The sequence below is a fragment of the Python bivittatus genome, unplaced genomic scaffold (assembly GCF_059951505.1).
Source record: "Python bivittatus isolate LINGU-HERP-01145 unplaced genomic scaffold, Pbiv_v1 ctg000980_np1212, whole genome shotgun sequence".
In the NCBI taxonomy this organism is placed as follows: domain Eukaryota; kingdom Metazoa; phylum Chordata; class Lepidosauria; order Squamata; family Pythonidae; genus Python; species Python bivittatus.
The window spans coordinates 12,220,777-12,238,441 of record NW_028277125.1 but is presented as its reverse complement, the minus strand read 5'-3'; the positions used below and the strand labels follow the sequence as shown (position 1 = coordinate 12,238,441).

At 37.2% G+C, this 17,665-nt stretch overlaps 1 protein-coding gene across 2 annotated transcripts in view; it reads left to right on the top strand.

Annotated features, from left to right (window-relative positions):
• Positions 1–17,665, top strand: part of NAALADL2 (N-acetylated alpha-linked acidic dipeptidase like 2) — a 774,686-nt gene that overhangs the window by 462,532 nt on the left and 294,489 nt on the right. For both annotated transcript variants that reach the window (XM_088131936.1, XM_088131935.1), the window contains one exon: positions 8,553–8,823. In XM_088131936.1, the coding sequence (XP_087988062.1) occupies positions 8,553–8,823 (271 nt within the window). The remainder of the gene's footprint in view (positions 1–8,552; positions 8,824–17,665) is intronic.

Below are 17,665 nucleotides of genomic sequence, written 5' to 3'. Positions count from 1 at the left end.
CTCCTCTTCCCAAAGCTCCAACAGCATTTCAATCTCTTGTTTCTTTCCTTCTTTCTCTCCAAATAGAAGACCTTTTGTGAGTCTATATAATAGTATCAGTTATTTTTATTTTATTTATTTACAACTCTGAGTGACTACCGACAGTACATACAGAGGAGAAAAGCAAAAGCAAAATGATTAACAACAATCCAATAATAGCTGACCCTGATGTAACATGAACTAGTTTTCCTATGCTACTAACTGTGTCACATTGCGGACAAACAGGTATTTCTTTCTTCTTTACCGATAATAACAAAAAAGCCACCGACAATTCCTTTAAGAGAGAGAGAGGTGTGTGTGTGTGTGTGTGTGAGAGAGAGAGAGAGAGAGAGAGAGAGAAATCCTCGTGTAAGTCACTCCTGTTATACTGTTTTTGCTCTGATGTATTTCAGTGTGTATCTCATTTTGCAGCCTTTGATGTCCAAAATCAAATGATTAAACAGTCCATGAAATAATGGAAACTGTACATTTGAAAGGACCAAGGCTGTTCTTCTTATCTTCTCTATTATGATGTTGCAGCTGCTTTTCTGAAGGCAGAAAAAAGTCACTTAAAATAATATACAGTCTTTGGTGAACCATGGGGGAGAAAGACCATCTGACAGAAATTGTCAACTTCTACTGCACTTGATAATTAAGTGAGCAGTGAGACAGCCAGTTAGCTTTGCACTTTGGGGGGAGGGCATTGGAGGGAAGAGTAAAGATCAAGGGTTAAGAATGTTTTAAATTAAATGCTTTAAATAAAAATGAGAGAAGAGAAGCTGGCAGCTAAAGCAACCAGCCAATTTTGTAACAGCAATGTCAGGGTCATTCCGGGCCCATGAATAGGACAGGGACTTTCCTGATTTTTGAATATCATCAGGCTGGCAGAGATCTAAAAATGGGCATTCTCACTTCTAGCGCAGAGGTCAACGTCTTTTCAAAGATACTGAGGTCATCCTGGTAAGGTCTAACACAAATGTTGACTGATTTGTAAGATCTGTTTTCTCTGCTTTGTGTGTTTGTTTTTGTTTGATTGTATAAACTTATTCTGATAGATATAGCCAAGTGCAGAACAGTGACATAAGGGAAGCACTTAAGACAGACAACTTCAGATATCACGTCTGATCAATGATATAAGCAAGCAATTCTCAAACTGTTGTTTGTGGACCATCAGCGTCTTCCACTATCTTCCCCCCGGCTCTGCATTTACTGGCCACAGACTATTTGCCACCTTAGATACTACTTCCCATCTTCGTTACTAGTTAGTTGGCCAAACCAGAGCTGGAAATTGTCGTTACTAGTTTGTAAAAATGGATCGGTGACTAAGAAGCAGTCCTTTAAAGGGTACAGTAATACAATTAGCAATGTGAATGCTGAGATTCAGAAAACTGATAATGGTGAACAGATCTCAGGTGCAATTATTGACTGCAAGTCTGAACGTGCTGAGCTAAGTGGAACTGTGATTTATTCTGGCCACGCGTTTGAGCTAACCGTTGCTGTTCTTACATGGCAAGGGGTACCTAAAATAATTCAAGTCATAAATATGTATTTTTCTTTTTGATTATTATTATCATTGGCACATATGTATGCAGTTTAGAGTTTGTTTCTTTTTTTCCTCTGCCTTCGAGTCAGTGTTGACTTCTGGTGACTGCCTGGACTAGTCCCTGCAGTTTTCTTGGCAAAGTTTTTCGGAAGTGGTTTGCCATTGCCTCCTTCCTAGGGCTGAGAGAGGGGGACTGGCTGAAAGTCACCCAGCCAGCTTTCATACCTAAGGCAGGACTAGAACTTACCATCTTCTGGTTTCTAGCTTGGCGCCTTAACCACTACACCAAACTGACTGTCTATGCAGTTTAGTTTAGTTTATTAAAATATACAGTTTTAGACTAAACACAGAAGTTAAAAGATACATTGCACAGCTATCCAGTAAAAACCTATTCATGCCTAAACTAAGAACAGCCGGGGAAATATAGAGAGTAAAGAGGATGGCCAAGGATGAACCCTAATGAGTTCTCTGTCTTTACTCTCCATCACAATTTCCTCCTTCTTCTGCTCCTCAAAATGGCCATGACAATATATGTGTGCTGCAAATATTTGCATAATACGGAGTAAGAACAGTTCAGTTAAAGACTCATGTACAGAGGCAGAGTATCTCTTAATACCATATAGTAGGATACTGAAAACAAGTAACATGCAATAATTATTATTTTCCTGCATCCTGCAAACATTTTGAGACAAAAGGGAAGTCTGGCATGTTAAGCTGTGCTTCAAAGTTTTTCAAGGAATACATTGTGAGGTCTGATGTATGTTGGCCTGACTCAGCACAGCAAGTTAGTGAGCTTTTCCAGGGCATTTTGATGGCCAGTGGAGCAAATTTTATAGTTCTATCCTACCTTCAGAAACAGAAATGCCATTCACTGTAAACTAATCTTGATCTTTTTCATTGCTGAGATCCAGAACAACCAGACAGTACAGTTGGGCTGACAGTAGTGTGCTTAGAACCACAGAATGATAAAGCACCAAAAATGGTTGGTATTATAGGCAAAATGTTCAAAAATCCAAGTAACTATATTTAGATTAAAAGTCTTTATGGATTTGTGCCATTATAGTTGCTGAGATCTGTCTTGACGGAGGTTTAATGCATTTGCACGGGGCGATTCATTGATAGAGATTTATGTTTCCAAATGGCAATTCTGTGGATTAATTGCAGGGCTTTGTGCAAATGTCAGTTACTGGCTTTTGATGGATCAGGCTGTGTACTTTTTTGTGTTGGAGGAGAGTTAAGATATTGCTTATCATCTGTCTTGTGTATCTTTTGCCTGGAACAAAAATGTACAAGGAAGAGATTGTGAAAAAAAAAAATAAAAAAATAAAAAATAAAAATAAATAAAAATAAAAAAAGAGCCATGCTTTTTGGTGCCAGAGGAGTTTGACATGATAGGAATGAATGCTCAGTATATTTGCATTCTCTCTTTCTGGAACAGCATGCTGTCACTTTCCCCCTAAATAAAGATCAGTTCATTTGCAACACATATGCACACTAATTCTCTACTGTTATTTCTCAAGCAATTAGACTTCAGGAAAAGGTAAATGGAAAACACCAGTTTAAGTTGTGGGCCCAATGGAAAAGTGGGGAGGGATTTAAAACACAAAGACAGGTAATATTTGAAAAGCAGGAGCACAACCACATGTGTATATTTCATCCCAGGATGACAGCTCGTGATGGAATTTCTGACCATAAGGCACCTTTATAGGAAAACAATAGCTCCATGGTTGGTTGCAAATGTTTTCACCAAGGTCTTTTCCTGCTCCAGTAAGACAGAAATCCATGCGAATAAATATCTTTTCATAGCAGCAGGCCTACAGGGCTCACAGGTAGGTATTAGGTGTTGTTAAGATACAGTGAGTTCACATATCACATTGCCAGCATGTGGGAATCAGTTACAGTATTATAAATCAAATGCCTAAGATGGGGTTTCTGTATCATCCACCCAGCCCCAAGGATTTCCAGAGGTAACATTCATGTAAAATATGTTAGGGGGGGGGGGATTGCACACTGTTCTTGGGTGTGTGACTCAGCACATCCAAATGGTTGTGATTATTCTGGCTGTTAGAAGTTTAATACAGGGAGGCTGCATTTTCAGAATCAAATCAACAAATTAACTTTCGATGTTGGTTCCAAGTAAGAATGGGCAAAGTCTGTTTTTAGACCATGTCAGCTTTGCATTTTTTTTTCATAAATTGATTTCTGTGCCTTCTAAAAGCTGCCTAAGCTGTTGGTTGGTTATTTCTCATATTCATATACAATTATACTGAAGTATCTATTTCTGAATGCATTTTCTTTCAAAATACATAATTCTGAATGTATTTTTTCTCAATGTTCAGAGAATTGAGAAATCTAATGGACACCTCTGTTCTCATCTACTCATTAGATCTGTCACTTTGTATTAAAATTTGAGGATAAATTTCTCCAGCATTTCTGAGGCAGAGGGTAAAAATATTACACCTGTAGATGTGGCCTGCAAAATCCAGATGACCAAGAGATGATAGCAGAGTTGAATTTTTCTGCCATGTGGTACTTATCTGGGATTTGCAGCCTAGATATGATAGCCTTACACACAGGGGAATTTTCTATCATGGGCATGCATTGTGGGTTTCCCCAGTCCAACTTTTTGGAGCTAGTAGTATCGAAGAACCTGGGAACTGCAATTAATGTATGCAGGTATAGCAGTGGGTCCTGATTCTGGCAACTCCCTGATATGTGGACTTCAACCTCCAGAACTCTGCAGGCACCATGGCCATTAATGAGGATTCTGGGAATTGAAGATATTTGTCTAAAAGAGTTGAGACTCCCAGAATAAAGCTTAACTTCCCATTCTATGTATGCAGATTGGAACTGATCCTTTGGGAATGGAATATGTTCATTCAGGCAGGAACGGTCCTTTCAGGTCCACTGATCCTCATCAAGAATTTTTCCTTTTTATGTGTGATCCTCCCGCCCCCCAAAAAAATGATTCTTGCTTTAGTCTCCAGTACTGACATCCCAACATGATTGATAACTCACATTCAGGCACTGCCTCCATCTTACTTCTGATCAATCCTGGTTCTATCTCTGACCCATGAGTTTCGCCATTTATGGTCATGGTGCTGTCTGTTAGATCTAAGCCTTTCTAAATTAGAGAACAGGAACTGCTTCCATTTGCCATACTGTATGCAATTTGTCTCTTTTATGAAATAAGAGTGAAAGAGAATCATGTGCACATTGAAAATGCAGGTTCTCCTCCCACCCCTTTGGAACCCCCCCCCCCCTTACTAAGTGTATGTGGTAGCAAAAATGCATATATTAGAAGTTCCACAAAAATGAAATTGAAAGAATTGTTCAACTTCTGTTCCAATAATCGTTCTGTATCCCTTGCCAGCCATGCTGATTCATCCACATCACACTTTCCATTACTGCCTATTTTGTATCAAAATGCTGGTTTCTATAAATGTTCATTTTTCTATAGAGACAAGTTGTATCCTTCCACCTTTAGGGGCTGTCACACTGCTGTGCTGACAAGAAATACTAGCATTATGACTGTTGTGAGCTGATGAGCTGTACAGACAAATTGCTTTCTCCCCTTCAGGAACCTTGCAGCTTCTTTTTTGACTCACACAATTGCAGTCAGATTGCTGGAGCTTTATAGTATAAATTGTGAACAATGATATCTTGTGGTATATCTCTGGATAGAAAACCATTGGTTTTCAACTGTCTTATCCTATAAAAGCATCTTATATGTGAATGTATAGGCCAAAGAATTGGGGCAAAAGATTAGGGGGATCATTCAGTTCATGTAGGCTTGTTTGTAGAATCGTGATTCCATGCCCAAGGCGTAAAGAAAGCCAACAGATAAAGAGAAAACTTTATTCAACAGTGATCATTAGATCTGTTCCACAGGTGCAGATACAAGCATTGGGATGGTATAGTATTATAAACATGTCAAGTATAATTTGTAGCAAGAGATTTCTCATTGATTTAATATGGTTTCCCCCCCCCTCCCCCCTTATACGGTTAAGACAGTCAGACAGATACATACAAAGGCACTTTGTTCCAAGTATGGTGCTTTAAAATGCTGACTGGTCATTTTGCCATCCTAGAGTGTTCTGACATGTGTAAAGGGTTATTACCTTAGTTTTCTTGTATGTGACCTGTTTGTTTAGAGAAAATGGAGAAGGGTTTTTTGTCCCTGCTTTAATAAGAATGATAGAGTTATCTCGATCTATTATCTATCTCTATCATCTATCTATCTATCTATCTATCTATCTATCTATCTATCTATCTATCTATCTATCATCTATCTATCTATCTATCTATCATCACTATTTATCACACTTAGATTGGAGCATTATGAAAAATAATTAAGATTCTTCTGTAGTTTGTCTTCTTAATGTTTTATTAAAAATTCTATGCTTTGTATAGTGGTTGATTTGTCCTAACTCTATAATAAAATTTGGATTAAACATGGATGAGCAATGTTTGTACAGTTGAATCCACTTATCAAATGCTGAATAGTAAGTAGAGAGAAAGCAGAGATAGGTGTATGCAGTTGGGAAACTCAGCCAATTTCCATTGAAAAGATGGGAAGAAATGATGACTTTGTTGCTTTCACAGGGATCTAGTTAAGTCTTACTTTTGCTAGATTAAGAATTGAAGGACATAACAAATACTTTAACTTTAAAGAAAACTGTACTCTAGATTGGGAACTGCTTAGAAATTTTAGGGATAAATATTACTTAAATATTACAGGGCAACAACCTGAACATGTTTGTTTGGAAGTAACTTCCATTTAGACTGATAGGATCAATTTCACAGTACTGTAAAGTAAAACTTAAATTCACCAACCTTATCTTGTCAGAGGTTTTACTAGCATTTGTTTGCAAGATTACATTATTCCCAAGACTAATTAAAAACACTTAATACCTGCTGATGTGTTTTAATAAAGTTTAAGGCCTGATTTGCATCTGTATTTTAATAGTCTGAAAATAAATTATGAAGTAAATAAGGAATGCAATCTTTTGTTTTGTTTTTAATTCAATCAAGGATATTGTCACTAAAGTTTTGAAAGCATTTTCATTTTTTATTCTTATCTTTTTTACAATGTATGGTATCTCTATCATTATGATTTTTGTGGGGTTTTTTTTTCTTTTTCTCTTTTGGGTGTGTCTGTGTATATGTATGTATGTATGTATATATGAAATTAATTTTCATTTGATTATCAGGTAGAAAGCATCTTTCATTCTGCAATGAGATAATGATTTTATAATTGTAATCTTTATTTGAAATTACCCCCTGCAATGAAAAATGTGCTTATGATGGGGAAGTACCTCAATCTCGTTTGTAATGGGATGGATTTTCTTTCATTATTTAGTCTATTAATGCTTCCAATACTGATGGAAATGGGGATATTCAAGGAGCATTTGTGTTAATCAAATGACTTGGCACGTATTGGGACTGTCCAAGTTCATGTCATTGCGTTAAAGGGCACAGCCGATGAAATCACTGGCTTGTAATGTACTAGTGATTGGATTAACTTGTCTATTTTGAGCAGACTGTTTGAAGACTTATTGGAGATAAAGTGGAAAAGATTAAGTCCAAAGAGCTGACCTTTGGCTATTATTCCTCTTGAAAAGAGCTCACAAGCCTTTAGCATAAGCCTACTACACTTGAAATGTGCGTGGACCTTATTTGGTGTTAGAATAGATCAGAGGTGGCGAATGTCATGTTAATTTGTTTAAAAATAATCTCTGTTTGCCTTTTTCAATTAAATGGGTACTGTAAGACAAATCCAAGGTCCATGGGACCAGATTTGTGGCTACTCTAAACTTGTCATTCAGCCTTCACTTCATCATTCTATACTGGAGACTTCTCTGAAGGATCACAGCACTTTGAAAAGTAACCTTCTAAGAAAGGGAGAGCAGGAACTGAAATGGGAGATTGAGTTCAGATGACCTACAGCATTAACAGAACCTTATTGTGCCATTCCTGGATTGACAATAAAGATATATGGGAAAACAGATCCTCCTCAGATTGTGACAGCGTGACATATAGTTTCTACTGTGGCCTTGAATATTTCTTAACGACATGGTAAATATGGTATAGAAATGAAAGAAGGATTATAAAGCGGGATTATAAATTTACAGTAACTTTGGTGGAGAAATCAAGGGCAGGCAATTAATCATATGGGTTGAAATCATTGTTATTAACCATAAATAGATTCAGATAGATAATTCTTAGCAGCAAGGTAGGTATCTGATCTCTCAATTGTTAAAGCTCTTTGGGAAACCATGAATGAACTTCTTCCTTGGCCATAGGTATATGGACTTCTACCTTGCTCCACTCTTCTACCTCGCTCCATTCCTACTGGGATTGTTCCTGGCTTCTGTCAAAGCATCTGTCAAAAGGGTACCAATGACTTCCCTTAATATAGTTTCCTGACCCCGGAAGTCCAAGTTCCCTAAGCCAACAAAATTCTACCCATCAGCACTCTTTTTTGACATCTGCCTTATATGGCTTCTGAGAATTATCCTTGGAGTATCTAGCCACTGATTCTACATTGCTTTCTGGTTTCATGGTTTAGCCATATCCATATATTTTCTTGGCTCAGCTTCTCTAGTATCTAGTCTATCTAGTCTATTAATGTCTTTGTTATGCTATTATACAATGTCTGGATTTTCATATCATGCTAAGCCATAATGTGTTCAGATCTTGCCTTAGTGTGTTAGTTGAAAACACCTATTGTGGTTTTTAAACCATGGGTTTAACATGGTGTTGTGTGAACTCAGATAATAGTGGTGTATTCCCCAATTATGCTTAAGTAAACCATGGCTTAGTGCAATAACTAAACTCATCCAGTAGCTATTCCTAGAGCAACATTTCCCCCTTTTCTTGTTTTATAAAAGATAAGATTCCAAGTTACCTATGAATATAATCAAAAGCTTCTTTTTTTATTGAAAAAGCCAGTCTGTTCACCCATTGTATTTGCTATTGTTTCTTATAGAGATTTGATACAGCAGAGAGGAAAAGAAGATAGAGATGTTGCAACAAAACTTCTGGGTCAATGGACATCCTTTGGTCTTGAAGATGTCCAGCTCATAAATTACTCTGTCTTGCTCGACCTGCCAAGCTCTTCTCCAAATACAGTGACTCTGAGTAACACTGGGGAATGCTATTATCCTAGTGGACAGCCATGTAACAAAGAGACCCAAACTCACCACAGTCAAGACCTTCTGTATTCCTATGCTGCTTACTCTGCCAAAGGAACTCTCACGGTAATATGACCATTTGTCTATGTTATTTTGGTATAAAATCAAGTGGAAAGAAACATATTTCCATCTAGATGTAAACCTGTTGAGCGATATGCCATATTCTGGGCTGAAAACAAGCTAAAGTGTGGGTAACCTAGAATAGAGCCTATTCTACACTTCAGTTCTTGTTATGATACATTTTTATTGTGTTTTACATAATGGAAGTGATTACATTTTTCATTAAGTTTGTTGCTTGTTTAGGTGCATGCAGATTGAATGAATGTATACTTTGGGATTCAGAAATTACATGCATGTAATTTTTGATGCAATCTTGAGATGTAGCACTCTAAATTCCAGATGTCTGGAAGTAGGCTTGTCAGGTTAGAATCAGAGGTTTGGTTTTTACCTTTAAGAGGGGGAGCCTTTGATCAGAGAAATAAAATCCAGTTCAATATATGATTGCTTTATTTAAAGTCACTAAGACAGCTAGTGTTGCAAAGCGTCCCTGCCCAATATTCCATAAAACTCCCAGACCATTGGCCTTTTTGATAGTTTTCTGATGTGTTGTGCATCATATATGGACAGACAGGAAGTTTCCTCTTTTTGGGTAGAAATATACAAGCACGTCTTAATATGATGGATTTCTATGCTGTCCGATACTACTTTCCCCAAAATGACACTTTGGAGCATAGCTGACAGGATTTTTCCTAATTATGACTCTCTGTGAATGTAGCAAGTATTTTATTTCTTTGAAGTTCTACAAAAGCTTGTAAACTGAGTGTTTCTATGCTCAGCCACCTCTAGAATGGGTGCATCTGTTGAAGTGAGCTGTAGATCATGAAACGTATGCCTTTAATAGAATTTGTCAGTCAGAAAAGTATTAGCAGTCTCCTTGTTATAAACAGAGAGCGAATACAGGTAGTCCTTGTTGAATAACCACTCATTCAGCAACCATTTGAAGCTACGATGGCACTGAACGAGGGGACTTATGATGCGTCCTCATAGTTGCAGCTGTCACAATGTCCCTGCAGTCATGTGGTTGTAATTTGGGCATTGGGCAGCTGGCTCACAATTACAACATTGCAGTGTCCCAAGGACACATGGTCGCCATTTGTGACCTTCACTGCTAGTGCCCAACAAGCAAAGTCAATGGGGAAGCTGGCAGGAGGTCACAAACAGTGATCACATGACCATGGGATGCTATGATCATGCAGGATTCGCCTAACAGCAGCAACTGGGACTGCCACAACTGCCGTCGTAAGTCGGCATGGTCATGTAACGTCACACTTTATGATAATGTCACTTAGCAACAGAATTGCTGGTCCCAATTGCCATTGTTAAGCGAGGACTACCTGTATACCAATCAGAATATACAGTTTATACCACTCTAAACTAACCAAAGAAGTGTTTGTCAACCTCTTTGCAGTTTAAGGGTCAGCTACATATGACAATGACTATTTTGTTTGTTTAAATGTGGAACTGTCCCTCACACTCAATGAAAAGATAACCATGTATCCTTGAATAAAAATTCTCACTCAGCTTCCAGCCAGATTCAGTGCGTGGCTGTTCTCAACATGGAGTAGAATGCACTCTTAATAATGAGACATCTACTAATGATATTGTTAATTAGGAACAGCCTGTACCCCCCTCCCCCTCCAAAAGTTCCCCTCACACAGTATAACCAACATGGCTAAATAGAACATGAAGGGATTAAAACATATAAATCTTATATACTTAATTTCCTTGCTTGGATAGATCAATTGTCAATGTCATTCTCTATAGTCTTAAATTGTAAGCCTAATCATTTATAAAGTAATTTGTGAATGATGGTGATTTTTTAATAAAAAAGGAAGCAATCTGCATATATTTATTGTGGTAAACCACAATACATATCTAGTTTGGTCATCAGTCTCGAATAGACATAGCCTAAATCTAAAGCATCCTTATTTACAGTATATGAGGTTATTATTTGTTCTCATACAGTATAGCTCGCAGAGCAATTTTTTATTTGAAACTACTGCATGATTATACATACCCAACCTTTCCTGCTACTAAATTTAACATTTATTTTGTCTTAGGTGCAGAACAGAGCATAAATGTGAAGAATCCAAGCCCAAAGGAATTTGTAATCTATATCTGTACATAGAACAGGAGCATATGGGGAGATAAATTTACAAGCATCCCCACCTGCTTTTGAGCAATGTATGCTCCGGATATCTGTAGGCCTCAAAAACCGAAGATCCATCTGGTGATCATACTGTATAATTAAACTTAGCCACCTGCAAATGTAAAAGGAATTAGGGCTTTCACTAGAGACAAAACCCTATTAAGCTTACTTAATTATGTATCTCTACCATCTAAGTTAATGTAATCAATGTTGTGATGGTGCAAACTATCTCCAAGATGCAATAGCTACTTATATCTTTAAAATGAGGAGGCTAATTCAGATAGTAAGATTTCTTTCTGAAAACTGTGGCCTGATTGCATATAATTTGCAATCCTTACATACCACATTGATGATGTTAGCATCAGTGGCTCTGTAATGAAATTCAGTTGTCCCTAGTTTCATTCTGAACCATAGGTTCATATGCAGGGGAGGAGTTCACCTTGAACCATAAGTATACTGGTGGGCAAGGGGAGGCAAATGACAAGATGTGCATTGTAATGTCAGAACACAAACCAGATGGCTTACATGTTTGAAAAGCCAGGTTGGCTTCAGAATGTCATGATCAACATTTTGTTATTTTCATGATATCATAGTTTATACTGGAGTCCTATGCTTCCAACTACCTGTGGTATCTCTATACAATGGGAGAAGAAAGATTGAGTAGCAGGATATGAAGATGACTAAATGTAATAGGCAAGAAACATGGACATTGTTTTCCAGTTCCAAAGAGACCTACAAGTCTGCTTCTTCCCTTCCTTTGTCTTACTAGTCTAATGGAAAATTTAAGAGGAGACAGTTTGTAAGTGAAAGCCCTAATCTGACTGTCTTCTTTATGCATGGAGGATAACAGACCAATATACCCATGCTAAATATATTTATATAGCTTAAGTTTGTATATTCCAACATGCGTAGAGTGAAATCATGATGTATTTTTAACACAGTATGTACATGCATGAGGGAGAACATCTCCATAGGAAGATAGGTTATGTGCTTCTGAAATAGAGACTTGGATAACAAAGGAATGCAGACATTGGGTATTATGAACCCTATATCTCCGTGTGCATGAATGTCCACAAAGGGGAAACAAAGGGGGTAGGTGACTTCACCTGCATCATGATGTCACCATGTACATTATGCAAATTACTTTCTGTACGTAATTTACTTACTGATATTATGACTTGACTGATGGAAATTACATAATCAGCATGGCATCTTCCAGATGCCTGGGTTTACATATGCTGTTTCTGAATGATGGTTGCAGCCTTTAACAGTGTGCACATGAAATATTCTGAATATTCTAGTACAATATCCCAGATTGTGATGTTGCATTGGACTTTTAATTACCACCTCCTTTTCTGATTTGTTTGTTAGTAAATTAATTTGTCCAGTGTGAAACAAACAAAAAATCAAATTTGCAATTTGCATGCAAGTGTTACTTGCTAGATTTATAGTCCACCTTTCCTTCGCAAGTTCATAGAGCACCGTGTCTTCCATTCACCCCCACAATTAACCTGGGAGATTGGTTGGTCTGAGATATAGTGACTGCCCCAAACTCATCTGGGTGAGCTTCATGGCTGAGGGTACCTTAAATCTGGATGTGCCCCATCCTAATCCATCATGTTAATCACCATACTAAGCTCAGATAGCCATATCCTGTAGAACAGATTATTGAGGCAAAAGTTAATGGTCTAAACACAATGTAGAACATGGTTAGCTGTATTTCTTGAAACAACCAGGATACTTAAAACATGATGAATGGGATAGATTTTTCTATATATCTTTTCCAAAGTGTAAAGCAAAGTCAATGCTCCTTTGAATTGAGTCCAGTTCCTGGTGACTTCATGAACACATCCATATTGTATTTCTTAGTAACTGTAGATAACTTTATTAATTTTTTAAAAGGAACAGTAAAAACTAACAAAAACTAATATTGAAACAATAAGAATAAGAAACAGAAAATTGGAAAAAAAGAAAATAGTAAAGATCAAAGGTGCAGAAAAGAAAAGAAAAGAAAAAGAAAAACAACAGAAAAAAAATTGACTTCTGTCCCTCCTTGCAACAGATAGAAGTAACAATATACATCAAACTCTTACTCTAAATTTAAAACATAACTTCCATTATTTCTATTAACCCATATTATTTCTAATCATCCAATCCATACAAAAAAATTCATATTTCATTTTTTTCTGTTTCCTGCAAAAAGTCCAAAAAAGGTTTTCAGTTAGCATTAAAATTACAGAATGCCTTATCTCAAATCAAAGCTGTCAGTTTCACCATTTCAGCCAACTCCATCAGCTTCACCATCCATTCTTCCACTGTAGGTAATGTCTTATCTTTCCACCTCTGTGCATATAAAAGCCTTGCTACTGTTATCATATATAAAAACAAAGTTCCATGAATTTTTTCCAACTGTTTATCCATCAAACCCCAAAAGAAAGTCTCTGGTTTTGATTGAATATTAATCTTTAAAATCTTCTGTATACAGATATGTATCTCATTCCAGAATTTTTTTGCTTTTCTACAAGTCCACCAGAGATAATAAAATGTCCCTTCTCGTTGTTCACATTTCAAGCATACAAAGTACCTTTATACATTTTAGATAAGTTTTCTGGTGACAAGTACTAATGATACATCATTTTATAAAAAATTCTCTTTAAGGTAATAACACAATGTAAATTTCAGTCCTTTTTGCCACATATTTTCCCATTGTTCCATCTGTACATTGTTGCCAGAATGTTAGCCCATTTTATCATACAGTCCTTAACTTGTTCATCTTGTGTCTCTAGTTTCAGTAAAAGTTTATATATCATTGCAATAACATCTTCATCATTAGTACATAATTCTGCTTCAAATTCAGTCTTACCATATTCTAAACCATAAGTCCTTTTATCTGTTTTAAATCTTTCTTGTCACTGTGCATAAGAAACTGAAGATAAGTGATTTGCATTGCCTTCTTCTAAGATTTTTCCTAAGTCACCTGGGCTTTCCTGTCTAAACTCTGCTTAGTTTTTCAAGATCAGCTGAGATCATGAGGTTTACCAAGATGTAGAACAACAGAATTTGGCATTCGGCATATTTTACACCTCACTGGTAATTGAGACCCCAAACATTAATTTTCAAAACAGAGATCTGAAAATGATTGAAGTGGATGCTATCAGATCTGAATTCCAAACCTGTAAGCCCAACTAAATAGAATAAAGAAGTGAGTTTCTTGACTATGGGTTAATAAGGACCACAACTTTGTTCACCTTCCCAGGCACATGATCTCTGAAATAATACTGATTCTCCTTGCTGATTAAATGAGAGTGAGCCTAAAAAAGCTCTGAATCCAGAGAAACTACATAACCGATGTAGTCTTAGCCATGTCTTTCAGTATTGGAAGCGATGCTCCTTTTTCTCCAGGAACATATGAATATATGACTCAATTTCACCCCCAACAGGAGTTTTTTACTCTCCTTGAAGTTCTGTAACACTGAGAATCATCTAGAGATGGGAATAGTGTCCTTTTTTGTTTCAATATCCTTTGCCTTTCCCCCAATCTTTAATTAGTTCTGCCCAGTTCCTATGCAAATCTTCGTTAAAGATAACTGCATTAAAAAGTCATGTCCAATAGATAAGCCTGTAAGCAATTGTTTACAGAATAATGTATTTTTCTGTGTACATGTTTTTCATACAGACATGTTTGTATATATTTGCTCTGCTTTAGAAACTGGCTCTTTCTGCAATGTGATTAAAAAATAGCAGTGCTAGCTTTGACAGGCCAGCTATGTTATGAATGTACAGATATCCATTTCATAAACTTCCATGACAATATATGTTAGATGGGAGTCAAGTGTTTCTCCTTGAGCATTTTCATGAGTCTTTTACATATTTTAGTATATGTGAAATGGCAAATGGGATTTTACCAATGTACAGAAGCATACAATATACAGACAGATTTTGTCCATTGCATATGAAGTCTGCTGAATTGAAGTCCATTAAATCAAAAGTCCACTGTTTCTTAAAAGAAATTAGCACAAGAGAATTTGCACTGTAAAAGTCTACTAAGGAAAGTGTGCTTGTCAGATCATGCGTTCAGTGTGATTTTGCTTTTAAAAAAGTGTTCTAGGACAAATTACATTAATAGTCATGTGAATTATGGGGAAGTTGCATACCAAGTCTCCATATGTTACCAGACATTGTGAACCTAAACAGTTATGAAATGTGCCATGATTTCTTAAAGCAGAAAATCCATTTTAAAAAATCTAATCCCTTTGGTTCCCATGGCAGTAAGAGTGCCTGGGAATATTTCAAACGACGGAATAATTTTCCCAGGCAAGTCTGACAGATCCTAGTGTGATTTCTGGAGGTACAGATGGGAATGCTTTGATTCTTTCCAGCTGTGACTGCATTTCCCTTTGCGTATTGTTGTTTGTTTATCTTTGGGAGCACATGGGAATGTGTGAGGTTGCTTCAGTTACTTAAATATAAGAGGTTCTACCCATGGCTGTGAGGACTCCATCATCAAAATGACAACCACAGTCTTTTCAGCCATTCTTCTCTTCCAAATGGATGAGATGGGGAGAATGAGACAATCTGCCATGCATTCTCACAGGAGAATACCCAGATACTCTTCACAAGCATATCTCTCAGATACACATAGCAGAAGCTGTGCCAGAAGGAAGTTCTCCCAGATATAACACAACCCCAAGTATTCTTCCCTTGTCCCCCCAGGCGTAATTAACAGAATGCATATGGTGATCTTAGAGCTATGTTGCTTGGGGATGTGAGCATAGATGTGCTTTGGTGTGCAGATAATGCTGTGTTGTTGGCTGAGAATCCAAATGATTGCAGAGAATATTAAGTAGATTCTATGGGGCAATGAAGACTATGGATCTGAAAAGTAGTGTATTGAAGAAGAAGGAGTTGTGTTGGTAGGGAAAATGCAAGGTATACATGAATGGGAAAAAAAACTTCACTAAAGATGTGCAAATACTGGTAGTAGTATGTAGTAGTATGTGGGCAGTGGGCATGATGTACGTAAGGAGCATGTGTGGTATAACAAGAAGAGATTGGGACAAGAAAAAATGTGGAATGAATACAAAAATGAATGATCAGTATGGAAAAGTACATTGAATCAGTTTGGTTATATAAAGAGAATGAATGAAGATGGAATCACAAAACAGATATATGAGGGAAGTGTAAATCAATGGAGAGGAAGGAAAAGAATGAGTAAGTCATGGTTGAACTGCACTGTTGAGATCCTGAAAAAGAAAGAAGTAAAGTGATATATAAAATGGTGCATGGATAGGATAAAGCAAAGATGGTTCATGGGAACAGAAAGGGATGGAGAGGGTTTTGGTATAATAAGATTGGTGTTAATTAGAATAATATTAGAATATACTACATTTGAGAGCCAGTTTAGTGCAGTGGTTAAGGCACCAGGCTAGAAACTGTCTAGTCCTGCTTTAGGCACAAAGCCAGCTGGGTGACCTTGGGCCAGGCAGTCTCTCTCAGCCCTAGGAAAGAGGCAATGGCAAACCACTTCTGAAATCTTACCAAGAAAACTGCAGGGACTTGTCCAAGCAGTCACCAGGAGTCAACACTGACTTGAAGGCAAAATAATATATATTTTTTTAAAATTACATTTAGCCATATTTCCTTTGACTTTTCTTATCACTTTCTTAATTTCTTTAGCTTACTATTTCTTCTTTCTGCTTTGCATAGGTTGTTTACCCTGAAGGGGAATAGTGTGATTTGGATGTAGGTATGCATGTATGTATGCCTAACTAAAGTGGATTAAAACAGTGTGAATACATACATAATTAAGAGAAATAACACCCTATTCCCAAGAAACATTTTAAGCAAGTATTTAAAACATTGCATTAAAATAATTTGCACAACCCTCATCTAGCCTGTGAAACAGTCATATATCTAGCACAAGAATGGTGCTTAAGGTCCATTAGAGATAGATGATTTTTTTACCATTCCCTCTAGCACAGTGTTGTCCAAACTTGGCCACTTTAAGATGAGTGGACTTCAACTCCCTGAATTCCCCAGCCAGCATGGCTGGCTGGGGAATTCAGGGAGTTGAAGTCCACTCATCTTAAAGTGGCCAAGTTTGGACAACACTGCTCTAGCACATTGGAAGCATATGGCAGGTGCTTCACCACTGGATAGAGACAGCGTGTTGACCTTTTAAGGCAAGAATACCTCCTATCCAGTGTTTTTTTTTTTTTTTCCCACTTGCTACCACAAAGGATCTCCCTTCCTCTGTAGGAAAAGGGATTCACAGGTTGATCACCAAGGTTTGGGCAGGATTTAGAGGCTGACTGACAATCATTCTTTAGTCATTTTAGAGTGTTGTCCATGCATATTTGTGTGAGTAAATTTATATGCTGCCCAGAGTCACTGGACGTTGGGTGGAATATTATCCCCCAGTGAGGCACTACCTTGACATGGTTGTGGGGCTTGTGTGCTCCAAGGAGGATGAGAGTTATGCCAGAGGTTCAGCCGTACTGGACAGGTCTCCTCAGAGGAGCTGATGAACTGGAACTGAAAGTCGGGCAGATGATGTTGATGATGTGTAATAATAATAATAATAATAGTAGTAATAATAATAATTGGAGGCTTGCTGGAGTCATGATGCATTTTCCAGTGAAATTCAGTAGGACAACTTGCTGTCACAATTCAGCAATATGGTTTGCCGCTGAAATTCAG